Source organism: Schistocerca piceifrons, chromosome 2 (assembly GCF_021461385.2).
Source record: "Schistocerca piceifrons isolate TAMUIC-IGC-003096 chromosome 2, iqSchPice1.1, whole genome shotgun sequence".
NCBI classification, from domain to species: domain Eukaryota; kingdom Metazoa; phylum Arthropoda; class Insecta; order Orthoptera; family Acrididae; genus Schistocerca; species Schistocerca piceifrons.
In genome coordinates this window covers 111,588,495-111,609,663 of record NC_060139.1, presented here as the reverse complement: position 1 = coordinate 111,609,663, position 21,169 = coordinate 111,588,495, and the positions used below count along the sequence as shown (strand labels likewise).

At 45.5% G+C, this 21,169-nt stretch overlaps 1 protein-coding gene across 1 annotated transcript in view; it reads right to left on the bottom strand.

Moving 5' to 3' along the window:
* The window catches only part of LOC124776277 (NADH dehydrogenase [ubiquinone] flavoprotein 1, mitochondrial), a 41,609-nt gene that overhangs the window by 4,667 nt on the left and 15,773 nt on the right, over positions 1 to 21,169 (bottom strand). Inside the window, exons 5-7 of the mRNA XM_047251181.1 lie at positions 18,644 to 18,842; positions 3,142 to 3,372; positions 1,294 to 1,526 (exon numbers count right to left, since the gene is read on the bottom strand). Of these exons, the coding sequence (XP_047107137.1) occupies positions 1,294 to 1,526; positions 3,142 to 3,372; positions 18,644 to 18,842 (663 nt within the window). The remainder of the gene's footprint in view (positions 1 to 1,293; positions 1,527 to 3,141; positions 3,373 to 18,643; positions 18,843 to 21,169) is intronic.

Sequence of the window (21,169 nt, the reverse complement as noted above, 5' to 3'; positions counted from 1 at the left end):
GTTTCAACTGCCATGATAATGCTGCGTGTTAAGATGCTGCTTCCAGGTTTCAGGAACATGCACTGTCCCCGGATTGAATCTGCCCAGTGGATTAATGACAAGGGCCAATGCGCTGGCCAGTCTGGATATTGTTTTCAGGCTTGCTGACTCCATGGGTGGTGATGGTGGTGGTGATGATGATGATCAGTTGGGTGGAGAGGACGCTCGACATCACTGTCATCAGTGCCCTGACGAAAAATCAACATGAAATCTTATGGATGGGAACGAAGGCTGTCCCCACATGCAGAGCAATTTATAACGTACTAAAGTCTGCCGCCCTCCCCACCAGTTTAGGGATGAGGCCTGATAGTTCACAAAATTTCACCACTCTGTTAACACTGGTATCGGCATCTGCGAGGACAGTGTGCAGATATCCAGCGAGACCAAGGGCTGCCCTATTGTCAATATAAAGGACACACGTAGCCACAATATGCTGAACTGACAACAGCACGCCACAAACTTCACAGAAAGGTGGATCCTATCCCCAGAGGAGGAAGCTTTGTGTGAAAGGGCTACGCCCGATATGCAGTCTGATAAGCAAAACCCCCTTCCCAGCAGCGAGGCTGACACTAAGTCCGCCAAGCTTTTGTGGTCGGTTTGACTGACCGCAGTCTGTTGTCCGACACCTGCAACCATTCAGTCTCCCACTGACACATGATGCATCTGTCAGAAAATGAGATAATGGCGTGCAATGGGATGGAACATTGATGGACAGCACCATCCCAACATGCTTCCTTGGCAGCTTTTATCAACCATGTTGTTCCCCTGTACTCCAACGTGGCCAGGTACCCAGCAAAAGATCACATCCTTGCCACGGCGTTGGAGCCACTGTAAGCAGTGATGGATGAGCTGAATCAGCGGGTCTACCGGATACATGGTCACGAAAAAGAAGAGAAAGAAGAATAATGAAGGTAGGTTTTGATAAAGAATGTTCACAAAGTGCAAATTAAAAGTCGTGCTATATGAGATTTCTCTCTTACATGGCACATATGAATATGAAACAAATTAGTCCTAGTTGAAAACAGCAAGACCTCAGCAAATACATGGCCAGTCTTAATTTGGAAGATTACAAACAGCTACTGAGCTCATAAATGGCAACGCCAACTGATTGTTATTTTCCAGCCTTCATTAACACTAGAAAATATGACAAAGAAATATGAGGATTCAGCGAGTAAATTGGATTTCTGTCAGAATAAAATGAAGATTATAAGGTGCATTAATTATGAAAGATACTTGGTTATACAATGCACTTACTGTTTTGGAATGAGAGGTGTAGAAGAGCCTCCGGGTATAATAGCTAATAAATTATCCCATCCACCTGTGACACCACCTGCATGTATTTCAATAAGCTCCTTCAAAGGAATGGACATCTCCTCCTCAACTGTGCATGGATTACATACATGACCCGAGATGTTGAAGAGCTTTGTTCCAGAATTTCTGGGTCTGCCAAAACTAGCAAACCATGACCCTCCTCTTCTACAAATGGTCTGAAAACAAATGAAAATTTATTAAATCCATAGATTCGACAAAACTGAATATTTCTCCTCTGTAGTGAGAAGTTTTAATTAAAATGGGTGCACTAATCTATTGTTCTGTAATGTGACAACCATATACGGTCATATTAGTGAGAGCCTCAGCAGTGAACTGCAGCGGCACTGATGGTGGGCGAACATAGAATATTGTCACTGTAACAATTCAACAAGTCCAACAAGAATGTTGTGAGGCAGGTTAGCTTGCTGGAACAGTGAAATCAGGAGTACTGCACCGACTAGTGCAGCAAGGGGCAACGCAGATTTCCACAGACAGTGGCAGTAGTGTTTTAAGATACTTAACTGGTAGTGGTGCATATGTACAACAAGCACGCTGCTGCCAACTATAATATTGGTCAGTTCTGTGATAGAATTGTTCTGAGTCTCGCAGAGAAACCAGCACAATATGGCTACGCTGGATGAAGACCTACATGGATCTGCCAGCAGAGGTCACTGGTTCCGAGGCCACGGCAGGCCAACAGCTCTGTGCACTAAGTTTCTCCCTAGACTTGGTGCCATGGTGCAGCTGGTCTCACCAGGTCATCTCCAACAGCAAGGGTGACTTCTGCCCAAAGGGCGGCAGGTCACTTCCTATTTGCACCTGCCAAAATCCTCCACCATCTGACAGTGTCTCAACGCAGTGGGCAACCCCACCGTGATGCCACTGAACGGTGCCAGGGGCTGCTGCAGCCACAGCAGCTTCTAAATTCACACCACTGGCACAGGGTGTGTGCAGCCAGCTTACGTAACGAGGTTGTGCCAGCAATGCAAAGTGTGCAGGCAGCCAGCCCAGCAGAATTCAGTGGCCAGCTGGCCACTGACCCAGAGTTTCAAGAAGGCAAATGTATTCCCAAAATTTCATTAATCTACATTAATTATTTTGGACTTCTTTTTTTTTCTTCAGATTACAACATTAGATGAAACCAGAGCCAGTTTAACACCTAAGTGACACACAATGGCTACCTGCAACATCAAGGCGAGGGAGAGCTGGAGGAGCCCCAGTAAAAAAATTATATACTGGATGTATCTTCACCATTAGTAGTGAAAACTGATGCAGGTGAAAATATACAAGGGATCAGTGTGTGAGAGGACATCAAACAGAATGTCACTTTGTGTGGAAACATGTTCTCTAACTGGCCCTGGACGAGACCAAAGCTCAGCTCAAAATTTTTGGTGTGTTTCTAAGGCGAACCAAACCAAAGGGTGGCAGCTTTGTGACTACAAAGATGTCATTTTTGAACAATCTGTTTAGAATTCAGAACAAGTTGGGCTGTACACATTCCAACAGTAGCTGACTGTTCTATTCATGTGGATTAGTATACTGAGAGTTATTGATTTTAACCTCTCTTTTTTCTTTGTCACTTCATTGACACGTAATGTTTACATATATATTGAAACACATAATATCCTTAACATTAAAAATATGTAGAAGGATTGAATCATTAATTCAGTTTTACACCAACTTGGAATATGTAAGTTATTTTTAAAAATATCTAAGTTTCCCTACTTCACCAAACTGAGGTTACATTCAAAGGATAGAATAATTGGATGCATGAAATTCTGTTTTACGTACCGGAGCAACAGCCACAGTCTCAACATTTGCAACAGTTGTAGGGCAGCCAAACACTCCAACATCGGCTGGAAATGGTGGTTTCAGCCTTGGCTTCCCCTGCTTTCCTTCCAGTGATTCAATAAGTGCAGTTTCTTCACCACAAATGTAAGCACCAGCTCCACGATGCATAAATACATCAAAGTCATAGCCTGAACCACAGGCATTCTTTCCAAGGAGGCCTGCCTGGTATGCCTGGAGGAAAAGGTCCGATTATTACTATACAGCCAAATAAAGTGTGTAATATAAGGAACAATTTTAGACTAATAAGATATTATTACTTTTATTACCTAAAAATGAAAACACTCAAAATCTGAATCAAACCACTTAAGTTTTTACAGGGTACAGCAGAGTGCCTCCCACATATTCAACACAGATAAACATAATTTACAAAAAGTACGTGTAACAAGTTCTTTACTATCTTGATTCTCAAATGATGATGTCCATATGATGGCCATCAGGGTCAAAATACATTACAAATCATTGTACGAAGTTCTGCACAGCTCTTTTCAGGAAATAACTAAAGGCCTTGATACAACTCATCAACAGAAACCTAGACCTCGGGAAATGCTACAGATTAGGCTGTCATCACTGGAGCACAGACAAAGCCAATCTCTGGAACCTAGGGAGCAGACAAAGTACTCTCATACTCCCACTTGCTATGCCTGGTTAAATAATGGGCTTTGGTGTGAAGACATTTAAAGGTAATAAGATCAATGGAGGATGTGTGCCGCCAGGGCGCAACTACAATCACAGATGGTGGTGACAATGGAACTGGTTGGCGGTGAACAGAACCCATTGAGGGTGGAACAGTAATGCTGACAGTGTGAATTATCTTCTCAGACAGATCACGAATGACTTCATCAATCTGACAATGGAAGTGTAAACATGACCTAGCTGGTATACAGAGACCACTGAAGGTGTAAATACAACCTAGGAGGTATATAGAGGCCAATCAGCACAATGGAAAGACCAACAGGGTAACCTGTCCGTCAGGAGGTGGGAAGGGGAGAATTAATGGGAAATGGTTTATTGCAGGGGTCACTGTGTGGCAACCAATGTATGGTAGAAGAAGGGGAGGGCAAGGGAGAGAAAGATCAAAGGTACAGGAAGTGCCATATGTAGCACTAAAATGAGTAGGTGAACCATCATTAAAAAGGCACAGGTCATGGTCCACAAAAATTTATAAATGAGGAGCCCCTGACTATACGAGGAAGCACTGCCCCACGAAGGATGATGCGGATTAAAATCCCCAAGGAGGAGGAAAGGAGGGGGGAGTTGCTGAAGGAGGGCAGTCAGGGCTGCAAGTGTAGCTGGCCAGTTGGGGGGGGGGGGGGGGGGGGGAAGAGAGATTGCAAACCGTGACCACAGAGTCCAAGTGGAGCCAAAAGGCAACTGCTTCCAATACGGTACAAAAGGAGATTCATGTATTAACAACATCTGTATGAACCGGCATGGAAATGCCACTGGAAGTCCTGAAAGGGCTATAAATAAGATATCAAGACTCCGATTGCAAGTGGGAGAGGGCACCTCCAGGAGCACGGGGAGGGGCCATGGCTTGTCCTGTTTCTTCCTTTCTTTCATAGGACAAGGAGGGAAGGGTATGGAGGGAGAGCGGGATTCTGCACGATCTAGAACTAAGAGAGAGATTGGGCGACCTTGAGGCGAACTGCGGGCCTTGGGGCGAATTGCAGCAGCAGGCCTCTGGCCTGGAAGAAGCCAAGAGGAGGGGTCGCAGGAGTGGCAACGGCACCCAGAATGGAAGGTGAGGGGACTACTGGGTAGGGGGCGAGGGGGCAGTGCTAGGGTAAGGAGGAGGGAGAACGTATGTAACAGAACCAAATTTAGACGTCCTCCACATGGAGTGTAGTCGGTCATATTTCTGATGGGCCTCAGTGTCAGATAAATGATTGAGGGACTTACTCCTGTATCTTCTTTTCCTTCTTATAAATTGGACCATCTGGCAAGCATGGAAAGTGAAAGTTGTGATAATTAACATACTAAGGTGGCAGAACACATGGGCTCCCCTCATGGAGAGGGCGTCCACATTCGCTGCGTAGATGGTCTCCTGTACAGTGGGAAGATATGCCAGAAACACAAGTACTGAAAACATAGCATGTCTGGTAGGGCGTATGGTGTCATGTTACGCCAATAAAAATAACCTTTACTTTCTCCTAGAGGGTATTACCCTCAAATGCCAGAATAAAGGTGCTTGTATCTGTGTGATTGTCCTTATGACATTTCTGAACACGACAAACAAAATAAACGGCCCATCATTCCAGAATGGTCCAGAGTTCCTCTTCAGTTTGGAGGATGAGGACCCTATGAAAAATTATTCCCTGAACTATATTCAAAGACTGGTGAGGAGTAATGGACACCAGGATGCCACCAAGATGGTCTCAAGCACAAAGGGCTGCAGATTGGTTGGCAGAAGTAGTTTTGATCAACAGCAAATCTGATGGTACCTTACTGAGAGACTCCATTTCGCCAAACTTATCCTTGATATTTTACACAAAAAATAATGGCTTGGTGGCAGTGTTTCACCCAAAGCTGGTAACATTGGCCCTCCTCCAAGGGTGTAGCCAGGGAATCGAAGGCCGTAGGGTCATAAACAGCAGCATCAAATGATCCATTACCAACCAAAGAGATGGCTGTACAGAAGGATGGCCAGTTTTTTGGTGCTTAATACGTTTCATATGCAAAGATTCCGTCCTGATACCACACACTCTGATCAGGAGCTCTTGTCATGGGTGCCAGCCAGCCACAGCAAGGGTTTTCAGGCATGGCTGTCGTCGTTGGGAGTTCCAATGTCAAGCAACCGCTCCTAGACATACAATGGGAGGTAACAGCTCACATATCGGAAGTATGATCTGTTTGTTATCAGGGAGCTCAACCAGATGGGTACATAACAGCCCCAACACACAGACTAGCTACAAGTGCTGGCAACTAGCAGGATGGAGTGGGGAGCTATGGCAGGGAAAGAAGAGGAGGGTAGGGTAGGGGGGGGGAGGGGAGGGGAGGGGAGGAGAAAGAGGAATTGACATCATTGATGCTAGGGCACGAGTTCTTCCCCAAATGGCTCACATGGCAGCACAGTTGGCTGGAAAAACACCCGGCCCATGCCTCGGATACCTTGCATAATTACTTCTCCCTCAAGCACTGCCTTTCTGCATTTGACGGGGTTCTTTTGTTAGCTATGGAGGATGCTGCTTCCCAGGTTGTGAGTCCCGCTTCCTTATGCTTCCTTATGCTGCTTATGCCGTAATGCACAGCGGCTTCTGTATATTGGTCATTAGTGGACCTCTTGCAACAAAGCTTTGGCCCACCAGCATATATATTGGCTAGGCATAGCTGGGAACACGATGCGGCTTATCGCCACTTGCACTAATTGTGTTCAGCAATGGGCAGCTCTCTCTCTCTCTCTCTCTCTCTCTCTCTCTCTCTCTCTCTCTCTCTACTTTTTTTTTGTTTCCGCCTGGCCGATGCTGCAGTACCCATGGGAGTGTCTACACTCGATTTTGATGGACCCTTCCTAAATCAGTATTGGCTCATTGTGGTGGACGCCTATTCAAAGTTCCCTGTGTGGCGCATTGCCTGTCCATGTCCAGGGCAGACACTATTTCGGCACTGTCTAAGATTTTTGCAATTGAGGGACTTCCGTGTACAGTGGTTATCAATAACAGCCTCCAGATTGTTTCTCGAGAATTTTCATCTTTTTGTCAGGCTAGTGGTGTTTGCCATCTCACAGCTTCCCCGTTTCATCCTCAACTCAATGTTGAGCCCGAACACATGGTTCCGATGTTTAAAACTCAAATGCGGAAGTATGTATCTGTCAGGTCTCCTGAAGCCCCTTTATGTTTCATTTGTTGGACGACAAGAGATGGGTGGAGCTGCTACATGGACACCAACCACAGGCATTCCTTCACCTGCTGCATCTGATGTTGCGCCCACCACGTCGATGACCACACAACAGTTTTTTTCCGGGTGCACCTATGTTTGGGCTCATGGTTTTGGCCGCCAGCTGAACTTGGTTCCTGCTGTTATCAAGCGTCGCCGGTTGGTTGGTTTGGTTGGTTTAAGGATTAAAGGGACCAAACTGCAAAGGTCATCGGTCCCTTTTTCCAAAATACTAAAAATACCCACAGAGAATAAAAAATGTTCAACAGAATAGGAGACAGACGACACAGAACAAAAGAAACATAGACAAGGACCAGACAAAACGAAATAAAATCACATGGAGTGTGATGGTGGTTGGCCGACCATAGGAACAAAAAAAAAAAAAAAAAAAAAAATGGAAAAGCTAACCACCGAAAACACATTAAAAACTTAGTTTAAAACCATAGGCCAAAGGCCAGAATCAACACAAAACAATAAAATAAAACAGAAGCACTCAGATTAAAGAATAAAAACTCCCTGCCCTAATAAAACGTAAAACTAAGGCAGCCACAGCAGGGTCATCAGATAAAACGGCAGGGAGCGTATCAGGCAGCGCAAATGTCTGCCTGACCACAGCTAAAAGGGGGCAGGCCAACAGAATGTGGGCCACTGTCAAAGCCGCCCCGCAGCGACATACAGGAGGGTCCTCCCGGCGCAGTAAATAACTGTGTATTAGCCAGGAGTGGCCAATGCGGAGCCGACAAAGGACGACTGAGTCCCTGCGGTTGGCTCGCATGGATGACCGCCACACAGTCGTCGTCTCCTTAATGGCGCGGAGTTTATTGGGTGTGAACCGATCACGCCATTCAGCGTCCCAAAGCGCAAAAACTTTTCGGCGGAGGACTGCCCGCAAATCAGTCTCTGGGAGGCCAACATCCAGAGATGGTTTACACGTGGCCTCTTTCGCCAGGCGGTCAACATGTTCATTGCCCGGGATACCGACATGACCACACAAAGACCACAGAGCGGCCGCAACGCGCAAGAGTATGCAGGGACTCATGGATAGCCATCACCAGACGAGAACGAGGAAAACACTGGTCGAGAGCTCGTAAACCGCTCAGGGAATCGCTACAGATCACGAAGGACTCACCTGAGCAGGAGCGGATATACTCTAGGGCTCGAAAGATGGCGACTAGCTCAGCAGTGTAAACGCTGCAGCCAGCCGCCAAGGACCGTTGTTCGGAATGGTCCCCTAGAGTTAGCGCATACCCGACACGACCAGCAACCATTGAACCGTCGGTGTAAACAATTCCAGAGCCCTGATACGTGGCCAGGATGGAATAAAAGCGGCGGCGGAAGGCCTCTGGAGGGACCGAGTCCTTCGAGCCCTGTGCCAAGTCGAGCCGAAGGCAAGGGCGAGGAACACACCACGGGGGTGTACGCAGAGGCGCCTGGAAAGGGGGTGGAACAGGGAAAAACCCAAGCCCGCAGAGAAGCTCCTTGACGCGTACGGCGATCGGACAACCCGACCGGGGCCAACGGTCCGGCAGATGGACGACCGACTGCGGGAACAGGACACGGTAATTTGGATGCCCGGGCAAGCTAAAAACATGGGCAGCATAAGCAGCCAGTAATTGTTGGCGTCGCACCCGCAGTGGAGGGACACCTGCCTCAACAAGGATGCTGTCCACAGGGCTGGTGCAGAAAGCACCAGTGGCAAGTCGGATCCCGCTGTGTAGTATTGGGTCCAGCACCCGCAACGCAGAGGGGGATGCTGAGCCATAAGCCAGGCTTCCATAATCCAGACGGGATTGGATTAACGCCTGGTAGAGCCGCAACAGGGTAAATCGGTCAGCGCCCCAGCAGGTGTGGCTCAAGCATCTCAGAGCGTTTAGATGCCGCCAACACGCCTGTTTAAGCTGCCGGATATGAGGCAGCCAAGTCAACCGGGCATCGAAAACTGCCCCCAAAAACCTGTGTGATTCCACCACTGAAAGAAGTTCGCCGGCAAGATAAAGCCGCGGCTCCGGGTGGACAGTGCGTCGCCGGCAGAAATGCATTACGCAGGTCTTGGCTGCCGAAAACTGGAACCCATGAGCTACAGCCCAAGACTGCGCCTTGCGGATAGCACCCTGTAGCTGACGTTCAACAGCTGCAATGCCAGTAGAGCTGTAATAAAGGCAGAAGCCGTCAGCATACAGGGAAGCAGAGACAGAATTTCCCACGGCCGCAGCGAGCCCGTTAATGGCTATCAAAAACAGGCAGACACTTTAAACAGAACCCTGTGGCACACCGTTCTCCTGGACGTGGGTGGAACTATATAAGGCTGCGACTTGCACGCGGAAGGTACGATACGACAGAAAATTTCTGATAAAGATCGGCAGAGGGCCCCGAAGACCCCATCCATGAAGCGTAGAAAGGATGTGATCAGGCCATGTCGTATCGTACGCCTTCCGCATGTCGAAAAAGACAGCGACCAGGTGCTGACGGCGGGCAAAGGCAGTACGGATGGCCGACTCCAGGCTCACCAGATTGTCGGCGGCGGAGCGGCCTTTACGGAACCCACCCAGAGATGGAGCCAGAAGGCCCCGAGACTCCAGTACCCAAGTCAAGCGCCGGCTCACCATCCGTTCGAGAAGCTTGCAAAGAATGTTGGTGAGGCTAATGGGGTGGTAGCTGTCCACCTCCAAAGGGTTCTTGCCTGGTTTCAGAATGGGGATAACGATACTTGCCCGCCACTGCGACGGAAACTCACCCTCGACCCAAATACGGTTGTAAAGGTCGAGGAGCCGTCGCTGGCAGTCCACTGAGAGGTGTTTCAGCATCTGGCAGTGGATGCTATCTGGTCCAGGAGCGGTATCAGGACAAGCGGCGAGGGCACTGCGGAATTCCCACTCACTGAATGGAACATTGTACGATTCTGGTTGGTTGGTGCGAAACGAAAGGCTCCGACGTTCCATCCGCTCTTTAATGGAGCGGAAGGCCTTAGGGTAATTCGCAGAAGCGGAACTCATAGCAAAATGCTCTGCTAAGTGGTTTGCAATGACGTCGGAGGCAGTACAAACTGTTCCATTCAGTGAGAGCGCAGGGACGCTGACAGGTGGCCGATAACCGTAGACGCGTCGAATCTTGGCCCAGACCTGCGATGGAGTGACATGGAGGCCAATGGTGGACACGTACCGCTCCCAGCACTCCTGCTTGCTTTGGCGTATAAGGCAGCGGGCCCGCGCACGCAGCCGTTTGAAGGTGATCAGGTGTTCAATGCAGAGATGTCGCTTGTGATGCTGTAGCGCCCGCCGGCGATCTGTAATCACTGCAGCGATCTCAGGCGACCACCAAGGCACAGTCCGCAGCCGAGGGGACCTAGAGGAGTGGGGAATGGCAGATTCGGCGGCAGTAACGATGTCGGGGTGACCAATTGAACCACCGCATCAATGTCGTCATTAGAGAGAGGCTCAAGAGCGGCAGTGGAGGAGAACAAGTCCCAGTCAGCCTTATTCATAGCCCATCTGCTAGGGAGCCCAGAAGAGTGACGCTGTGGTAGTGACAGAAAGATCGGAAAGTGGTCACTACCACACAGGTCGTCATGCACACTCCATTGGACAGACGGTAAGAGGCTAGGGCTACAGATTGAAAGGTCAATGGCAGAGTATGTGCCATGCGCCACACTGAAGTGTGTGAAGGCACCATCATTTAAAATCGAGAGATCGAGCTGCGACAATAAATGCTCAACGATGGCGCCTCGACCTGTTGTCACTGACCCACCCCACAGAGGGTTATGGGCGTTGAAGTCGCCCAATAGCAAGAAAGGTGGCGGCAATTGGGCTATCAGCGCAGCCAGGACATGCTGCGAGACATCACCATCCAGTGGAAGGTAAAGACTGCAGACGGTAACAGCCTGTGGCATCCACACCCGAACAGCGACAGCCTCTAAAGGTGTTTGGAGAGGGACAGACTCGCTGTGCAGAGCGTGAAGGACATAGAGGCAGACGCCACCCGACACCCTTTCATATGCTGCCCGGTTCTTATAATAACCCCGATAGCCACGGAGGGCGGGGGTTCGCATTGCTGGAAACCAAGTTTCCTGAAGAGCAATGCAGAAGAAAGGGCGAAGGCTGATAAGTTGTTGGAGCTCAGCTAGATGGTGGAAAAAAACGCCGCAGTTCCACTGGAGGATGATATTTTCCATGGCTGAGAAAGGCGTGAAAGGACTGGGAAGGCAATTTACGCCGCTTGTTCACTCACTGCCACCGATTCAGTACCCGTACGAGAGGCATCCATGGCATCTGAGGGACCAGCGAGATCAAGGTCCTCAGCGGACGCCAGAATCTCGACTTCGTCCTCAGACGCAGAGCGCGAAAGGTGCGGTGGGGTTGGTGCTACCGCAAGTTCTTCGGCCTTAGAGGTCTTTCTCTTGGACTTCTCTCGCTGAACCTTGGGTTTCACCGGCTGGGAAGGCTTCACCGATTCAGTCTCCGGGACAGAGGAGGATCGTGAAGCCCTACGCCCGGCTGCTGGTGAGGACTTATGCCACTGGCGGCCGTCATCCTTCCCGCTGGTGGAACCATGGGAAGGGAGGGTCCCAAGGGAACTCTTACGGGCGAGAGTAGCCGAAGAAGTTAGACGCTTCTCCGGCTGAGAAGCGGGGACGGACGTCCCCGACGGGTGGGAGGAGGTTGCTCTTGAGGTAGGTGGTGCAGGAGCAACTGGTTGGGTAGAGCCCCCCACGGGCAAGGGGGCAGGAGGAGTCTTACTGCTTATCGAGCTGGCTGGAAGTCTCAAAACTGATGGGGCTAGCACAGTTGTTGTAGCAGTTGCATAAGAAGATGTCATTCTCACGGGATGGTGTATGTCATATTTCCTTTTGGCCTCAGTATAGGTCAGCCGGTCCAGGGTCTTATATTCCATGATTCTGCGCTCTTTCTGAAAGACGTTGCAGTCAGGCGAGCAAGGGGAATGATGCTCTCCGCAGTTGACGCAGATGAGAGGCGGGGCACATGGAGTATCGGGATGAGATGGGCGTCCGCAATCTCGACATGTGAGGCTGGAAGTGCAGCGGGAAGACATATGGCCGAACTTCCAGCACTTTAAGCACCGCATCGGGGGAGGGATATAGGGCTTGACGTCACATCAGTAGACCATCACCTTGACCTTTTCCGGTAACGTATCACCCTCGAAGCCCAAGATGAAGGCACTGGTAGCAACCTGATTGTCCCTCAGACCCCGATGAAAGCACCGGACGAAATGAACACCTCGACATTCTAAGTTGGCGCGCAGCTCGTCATCAGACTGCAAAAGGAGGTCCCTATGGAAAATAACACCCTGGACCATATTTAAACTCTTATGTGGTGTAATAGTAACGTTAACATCCCCAACTTGTCACAAGCAAGTAACCTGCGTGACTGGGTGGAGGATGCCGTTTGTATCAGTACTGACCCAGAGCGCATTTTAGACAAGCCCTCCACCTCGCCAAAATTGTCCTCTAAATGCTCGACGAAGAACTGAGGCTTTGTGGAGAGAAAAGACTCCCCATCAGCTCTCGTGCAAACTAAGAATCGGGGGGAATAACTGTTACCTCCATCCTGAGACTTACGCTCTTCCCACGGCGTGGCCAGGGAGGGGAACGTTTTCGGATTGTACTTCTGAGCATTAAATTGAGTCCGAGAACGCTTAGAGACTGCTGGCGGCTGGCCGCCAGCGAGAGATGATGTACCACGCTTCATTGCGGGTCATCCGCCCTGATGCCACCTACTCCGACCAAGGGCCCTCCCCACGGGCGCCACCCAGCCACAGCAAAGGCCACCTGGCAGGATGGCCGTTGCCGGGAGTCCAGATACCCCAGGAGGATAGGCATCTACTCCTTGGCATACGTGGGGAGTTAACGGCGCAGGCATCAGTAGAGCGATCCCTGTGTTGTCAGGGGGCTACAACCAAGAGGGTACATGGCGGCCCTACCACAACGGACTGGCTACCGTACTGGATCTTAGGTGCAAAAATGTCCACGGCCGTCGTTGCAGGTAAAAGAAACACTGAAGAGTGCAGCATGGTAATCGCACCCAGGGACGTATCCTCGCCCAAGAGATCGAAAACGAGCGGGACACCATTGCAACGACGAGAAATCCGGCTAAAGGTCTAATTGCACGACGGATACAGTGCACCATGTAATGCACCATTCCCCAATTGGCTCGCTCTTCGGAATAATTTAGAAAGATGGAGGTCAAACCCAAGAGGGGACCATCACATAAGGCCGAAACATTGGAGACTCCTTTTAGTCGCCTCTTACGACAGGCAGGAATGCCGCGGGCCTATTCTTACCCCCGAACCCGCAGGGGGCAGCGTCGCCGGGGTCGGCACCTGTGTGTCATCTGCACTCCTGACAGGCACATATCCGTTCAGAGCCATGTGCATGCCAACGTTGCATCGAGACCGTGCTGACAGTTATCCGTAGCCAGTGCGAGATGCTGACCCAGCTGGAAAGTGACCAGGCAAGGGGCAGACCGAAGCTTAGATTTAAAGGTTTATTTTCATTCAAAAGCTCATGCAGGGGCTGAGCAACAGTGGATGCACCTTTACCTAGAAATGCCTGCAGTTTCTTAATGGAGGTCGGCTGCGGCAAATTTGAAATTTTATCAACATGGGACACAATGGCTTGACTCGTGTGTGAGAACTCCCAAAACATAGGTACTCAATTGCTGGCTGAAAAAATTGAAATTTGGCAAGATTACACTTGAGACCCGCACACAGCAAAGCTCAGCTGCAGTTGTCCAAGACTAAAGCATTCACTTCCGCAACCATTTCTAGTGTGATGAAGCTATGAGCCTGTCTGGATGAGCATCATCTTCCAGTGACTCGCTCCCCTCAAGGAATTGTTTGCACTATTCCACAACACTTGAATGACTCAGACTATACTCACCGTGCACAGCCTTCATCTGCTGATACATTTGATGGTCTCTAACTCCCTCTGCCGCCAAAAATTGAATCACTTCTCGTTGTTCCTGCTTACTCGCCTGCATGTTCAGTGGTGGATGATAACTTGTGTGACCACCTTCTCTTCAGCGTGAAGCCACACTGGTGCTATGCAACATCAAAGGGTGCACATGCATCAGCCTCTCTACCAATAGATGGTGCCACCCTACCCGCAGTTACGTGGTGCCACCTTAAGTGTAAGGCAAAGGTAGACACACTGACCAGGTTTCATTTGAACGAACTTCATACAATCATCAAATATTTTAGAAGGCAGGTATTTATACGAACATTCTAGATTATACAAATATAAGATATTTAGATCAACTGACACATGGTGTGTCTGTCCATTGTCCATGCTCATTGTACTTTTCGTCCATGATTGGTTAAATTAAAATCATCATCATCATCATTATCAACAGTTTTCAGCCCAAGGCTGGATGTGCTTCAAACATAAATCTCACTATCTAATCCTGTTTCCCCACCATCTTCCTGTGTTCACTCTGGTCCAGTCCTCAGCTCTCTTTTTAATCACACTCCTCCACATCTTTCAGCCACCTATCTCTTGGTTGTTTCCTTCACATCTCCATTTCATGTATCTTCTTGGGAATCCTCTCATTTTCCGTTCTTTGTCCTGTTCTGCAAGGGTTCCTCTCTCAGTATTTCCCTTATCCTTTTATTCCTCATCATATGTCTCCCTGTGTTACTCCTACCCTGCCCCTGATACTTTTCATTTCACATGCTTGTAACCTGCTTACATCCCTTTTCTTCACTACCCATGTTTCAGATACATAGGCCAGTACTGAAATGTAGTATTTTCGATATATAACATTGCTTTTATGTGAAATGTCTTTATTCCAAACCAGGCTTTTAACACTTAGCAGGAATGTTTCTGTCCACCTGTCACATTCACCGATTTCTTTCTCATATCTTGCATTTTCCTCTACGACACTTCCCAAGTACTTACCACTTTCCACCTTCTTCAATTGTTCATCTCCAAACCTTATTTCACTATGCCACTGAATGGCCGATCTTTCTTTCTAGTTGTAAACAGGATTTCACATTTGTTTATACTAAATTTCATTCTACACTGTCTCTTAGTTTCTTCCCACATATTCAGCTCTCTCCCGTTTCCCCAAATCATCAAATCACCCAAGAACACCATTGCTTTCATCTTGTCTTCTCTAGTTTTTTCTGTCACCTTAGTCATTATCTTATCCAATATGACAATAAAGAGGAGATGTGACAAAGCAATGACATGTTTCACACCACTTGTTTGCTGGAACCAATCTGTCCTTTCATTTCACACAACTCAGACTTCCACAGTATGTCCTCCTCCACTCTGCTTGTTGTCTCTTTTTCCAATCCTTTTCTAGTGCTTCCTTTCTTCTAAAGACGCTGTCAAATGGCTTTTCTATACTGAGAAAGTCCACTACAAGGTCTTCCCAAAATCCATAATGGTGCTCCTGTAGCAGCCTTACTCTAAATATGAGATCAACAGTTTACTTCCCAGGTCTGAAGCCACACTGTTCCACTCTCAATTTGTTCTCAACCCTTGTTCGGATCCTGCTCTTCAGGATCGTTTCATTTACCTTGGCACAGTGTGGTTTCAGGGTTACTCTCCTGTAGTTTCTATAATCCTTCCTACTCCTCTTCTTGAGTACAGGGACAATTAGTGTCCTCTTCCAATCTTCCGGAATCTTCTCATTCCGTACCACCCTCATCACATATACATCCACTTTTTATCAACACTTACTGCTGCCTTCACCATTTTGGCACTTTGTCCACACATGTTGTCTTTCCTCCTGTCATCTTGTCCAGTGCCATTTCCCTCCAGAGTTTACTTCTACCTCCTTTATTCTATTACCCTCATCTCCCAGTCTGTTTGGATCTAGCAAATTAAAATAATGAAAGAACTGAGCAAGGATATGCATATCTACCAACACAGATAATTTTATTAGAATAATGGTGGTGGAAACTGCAACAAGATATTCAAGGTTTAATTCAGCTAATCGATCTCAGTTTATGAGTGACAGAAGTGAGCAGACTTCACCATTGTCACAAAGTGGTGTTATTTTGGCCAAGGTAACGCAAGTCACTAAGGTCCAGGTGAAGCCATGGCTTCTGGAAAGTTTTGAAGGCTGGCAGATGGATACGAACTGTGTTGTAAGCAAAATTATTGTGTAGCTTGCAGCAGCAGAAATCTCTTCTTTCTGAGTGGGTGGACAGGTTCAAGGTTAATATAAACGGTCACAGGTAAAGTAGAACCTGATAAAAGTTACAGACTGTAACAGTTGAGAGAGAGGTAAAGTTCTGGCAGACATCATTCTGCAAGGGTCTCAAGAGTTATCGACAGAACTTATTCTAACATCAAAAACATTATCAGTTCTTAAAGGTAAGGATGCAATGTGATGTGATGTAATCATCACAGTGGAGAGGATGTGCCATAGTTCGAAGAGAACATGGCTGGAGCCTGGAGCACACGTTCATGTTGCGGGAGATTCCTCTGCAGTTATGGCAAAATGTGCTGTGTTCGCACGTATGACATGAGGTATTTACAAGTCAAATCACATAGGAAGGGACTGTTTTGTAATTAGAAGTATTTTTGCTTTGCAACACATTCGCCGACTTAAGATAATGAGAGACACTGCATTATTTTGTGTTTGTTGAGATATCGTCTTGGTGGTACATTAGGATGACCCATGTAACAGGTATAGTTTCCAAACAGAGTAGAATGATGGCAAAGTATTATTGTGCATTCGGATGCAAGTAACATTATCTTGCCTACCGGTAGTGTTGGGCTGAGAGGCAAAGTTATGTTCACAAAGACACCGTGATTTCTACTGATGCAGCTGTGACTGTGCAACTGCTGTAATGAATGTGCACCTATGAAATTGGAGGAAAACAGACCTCAACATTATATTAAGCTTTTACCAGATTTGTCTGATTTATTCAAAACTGTAACAACCTCCCACAGTATAATTTGCCTAGTACATACATTCTCAGAATTCACAGGCTGGTGTACAATGTGCTGTCAATTGTCCTCTGGGTAAGATCAGACAAGTCTGACAGGTGTGGTCGGTGCAGCTAGACTTCAACAATGGAGAACCACCAAAGTATGTCAGTTATGCACTACATCCACACACTGTTGTTAAGATTACAGTTTCCTGATACAGGAAGTTTACTTGTGGTTTGTTGTTGCTCAGAGTTTGGACTGTCATTACCTTCCCTCTTAGCATACTGACATGTGTTTCTAACACTGACATGGTAACAAGTCACATTCATGTAAATTATGGGAGGGATAGCTCACACACTGCTGTAGAATGAGAATAGGTCAACCTGGCAACAAAAAAGGACGCAAGAAAGCCCTGCTAAGAATGATGCCAGTGATGTAGACTGCAACAAATTTTTTTTTCATGAGCATTTCAGGACACTTTGAATGAAACTGGTGGAGAATGGTATGACAAACTGACTAAAGTCTAACTGTGGTTCAAGGACAACAAACTGATAATACCCCAAGGAAGCCAATGATTAAACTAAATTGTATGCCAAAGCCCCAAAGTGAAGTTCACTTACATATGAAAATTACTACCAGTATAAAAGAAAACCAAGACAATCTCAAAATCCCTGCATGTACTATTGTAAATAGAGCTGAGCTGTAAACTGTATAACTCATTCCCGAAATTTTGAAAAATACAGTTACACTGATGGAAATTAATTCAATTGTTCCTGCATGAAGAAATGTATTAATTAGCTCACAGTTTGTAGCTTGATTGCAGTCTTTTCTTTGTGAATTTTATATAACAAAGAAAAAGCTCTAAATCTATAACAATTAAAATTTTCCCTGTCAGTTGGCATTCACACACTTTTTACCTGTGTCCTAAAATAGCCTCAATGTGCAACAAGTTGCTTTGGTTCCAATCAGATCATTGTTAAGTTGTAAGATTAACATCATCAAAACACTCCGACAAAATAAAATAAATGTCAAATGCTACATGAAAAAAGAACAGCTCATTAAATACAACAAAATCCTGGTACTGGCTATGGAACTGTCACTTTCTGTAAATGTTGATTGTAACAAACTGACCTTGTTAATCACGGCTATAACACACACTACTGTGAGTGAATTCCCATCAATACCACACAGGTGTAACAAGTATATCTGTAGACCTACCCTCAAAACTGTTAAAGTGCAAATGTGACATTACATTTTAATTACACAGAAAGTAAAATTCAATTCAGGACACCCTTCCTCTTTTTGCAAGATGCATTCCTCTCTGCCAGTGCTTTGAGTGATCTAGCCTCTTTCTCCCCAGCCAATTCCTGCCTCCTCCCTCATGTACAGAGAGAAGTGTTTTTACACCCACTTCTAAGACATGAAACATTCCTTTTCATCAGGCAAGAAATGGCAATTCCAAAAGCTAGGAGTGACATCTATTTTGTGTGCGCATTTATCAACAGTACAAGGTGTTGCCTCTATAATGTAACATTTTAATACTGTCAAAGTGTGACAAAATTAGTTTGGGAGAGAAACCATTAATCTTGAAATATTTCACCCAGGACTAGTATCCTCAATGCAATATATTAATGGAGTATGACACATATATTTAACAGTGATAATTCTTACCTCAGATATTGCCACTTGCATATTTGAAGCCTCATTATAAAATTCTCCACGAATATAAATATATGCTGCCCTTGCACCCATGGCTCTGCCTGCAACAAGGCAACCTTCCACTAATTTGTGTGGATCATGACGCATTATTTCCCTGTCTTTACAAGTTCCAGGTTCTCCTTCATCAGCATTAACAACCAAATACTTTGGTCTGGAAAAATAAAAGTAAATAGATAAATAAAATAGGGCTGTAACACAAAATTTGTTTTCAATTTGGAAATGTTAAACGACTGGAAACTTGTGATACAATGTTTCAATAATATTTCACACTAGAACTTAAGTCTCTGAATAGAGGTGCTGACAGTCCGATAGTTGCAGAAACTGGCCGGACAGTTTCTTTTATAAGTACTGTTCAACCCGAAAATCACACATATGGATCCTAATGCTTCACCTGTGATCTCAATGCTAGACACAGTACCTTAATATTTTGCACAGTTTCAAAATATTTTTAACAGTGCCTTCGATGGTAAGGCACGAAGTACGAATGATGGATTAGGCTTCTGAATTCGTCTTTATGATGCACACACAATTTTGATGCTGCATTTTGAACATAGGAATGATGACTGACAGGGAAAAAAAAAAAAAAAAAAAAAAAAAAAAAAAAAAAAAAAATGGTAGACAGGAAAGAATAATGGGTAGGTGATACAAGGAAAGGAGGAAAATAAATTAAAAGCATAGGAGGAGGAAGAGAATAGGTTAGGATAATGTCAAAATAATTAGTACACAATTCACAAGAGTACGATTACATACTGAAAACTGCATTGATTTGTATAAACAAATTTAATACGTTTCATTCACTTAACAGCCCGAAGTTCCGCTTTGATGTACACAGTCCAAATTTTCAATGATGACATAAGCATCGAATTTGGTTTAGACAAGTGTGCCATATTGGCACTAAAGAAAGGTAAAAATCTCGAAGTAAGGGAACAAGTTCCAGTTAACAAAATAAAATGCCACCAGCCTAGTGGACACATCAAGCATGAACATGTAAAATGCTTGTTCATGAAAGAGTACACCTAAAAGGGAAAGAAAATTTTTAGAAGTAAACCGAATAGCAGCAATGTCATTAGGGCACGCAATACCTGGGTCATACCTGTAATCAGATACACTACAGACAATGTGAATGGGACACAAGCAGAGTTTGATAATTTATACAAGAAAACATGAAAAATCTTGACAGTTCACCGTGGACTCCAGCCTCATAGTAACATTGAAAGGCTGTACTTGCCCAATAAACTAGGCAGTATGAGACTCTTCCAAGAGAGGCATTCAGTGGAAGAAAAGAAGCATGCATTGGCAGACTATGTGAAAGATAGCAAAAGATCAGCTCTGATTGAAGTCAACAAGCTTCTCAATGTATGACAAACCAAAACTTAATGCCGGACTAACAGACTGCACAATTAAGCATTGCATGAACAGCTCTTGGGGAAAAAAACCTGGTCTTGGTTGGCCAATGGAACCCTAATGAAGGAAATTTAAATATTGAATTTTGTAGTATAGCAACAAGCCATGAGAACAAGGGGTGCCCTTTGTACGAATTCATTTAGTTTATGAATATGGAAAACTACCTGTAACTGCAGAGCCTGGGTTTTTTGACCTAAAATACCTAGAAAATTAGCACAAAAATGACTTGAAAATATTGATAAGATGACTTTAATCCAGTCTTTAAACTTCTTTGACTGACAGGGTATGTAAAGTGAGTTATAAAATGACCTACAGTAACGGAAAAAACTTTATAGGAGATTGCAAATGAAATTATAAAAAGGATAATTAAATTAAATGCATTACATTTTTCTTTAACAAATTTTGTTCTTTGAAGATGTACAGAAATTGTCATCTAACCATCACAGAGCTATTTCAGTAAGTGAGGGAATGTCTGCTTTTGGTCACCATGTGCTTGCAGCTAAAAAAATCCTTTCAGTATTTGGTGAATTAGCTGGAGTGTGCATTTTGCTTTCCTTCAGTTTCAAAAGCTACTCTTGTAAGTCAACACAATAATAATGATATTTAAAAAGTGGATATTAAGTTTGGTACCGTATCAATTCAATAACTATATTTTTATTTCAATACCAATAACTGGTGCATGTCAGCAACAGTAAATGACGCAACAATGAGAATAAACAGCTGTATCATCTATTTATTTTCAACATGTACAAATACATTCTTGAACAATATTGTTGCATTGTTCCTAGTGGTATATGCATTGCTCATTCTTGCCAACATTGAAAGAATTACTTCCTGTGTCAAATGGACATTAAATAGAAATATGTAAGAAATTATGTAATATCTTAAAAATGGTTTATCATACTTACCCGAATATAAGAAGAGACTAAATACAAGATGACCTGCCATTTTTTTTGTCTCCTTGACAAATATTTATTTTATAACATATTCTGTCTAATCAAAATTACGAACTTTTATTGGTATAAAGTATCTCCCTAAAGAGTTAACATTACACTTATTTTAAACTTGTGCTAC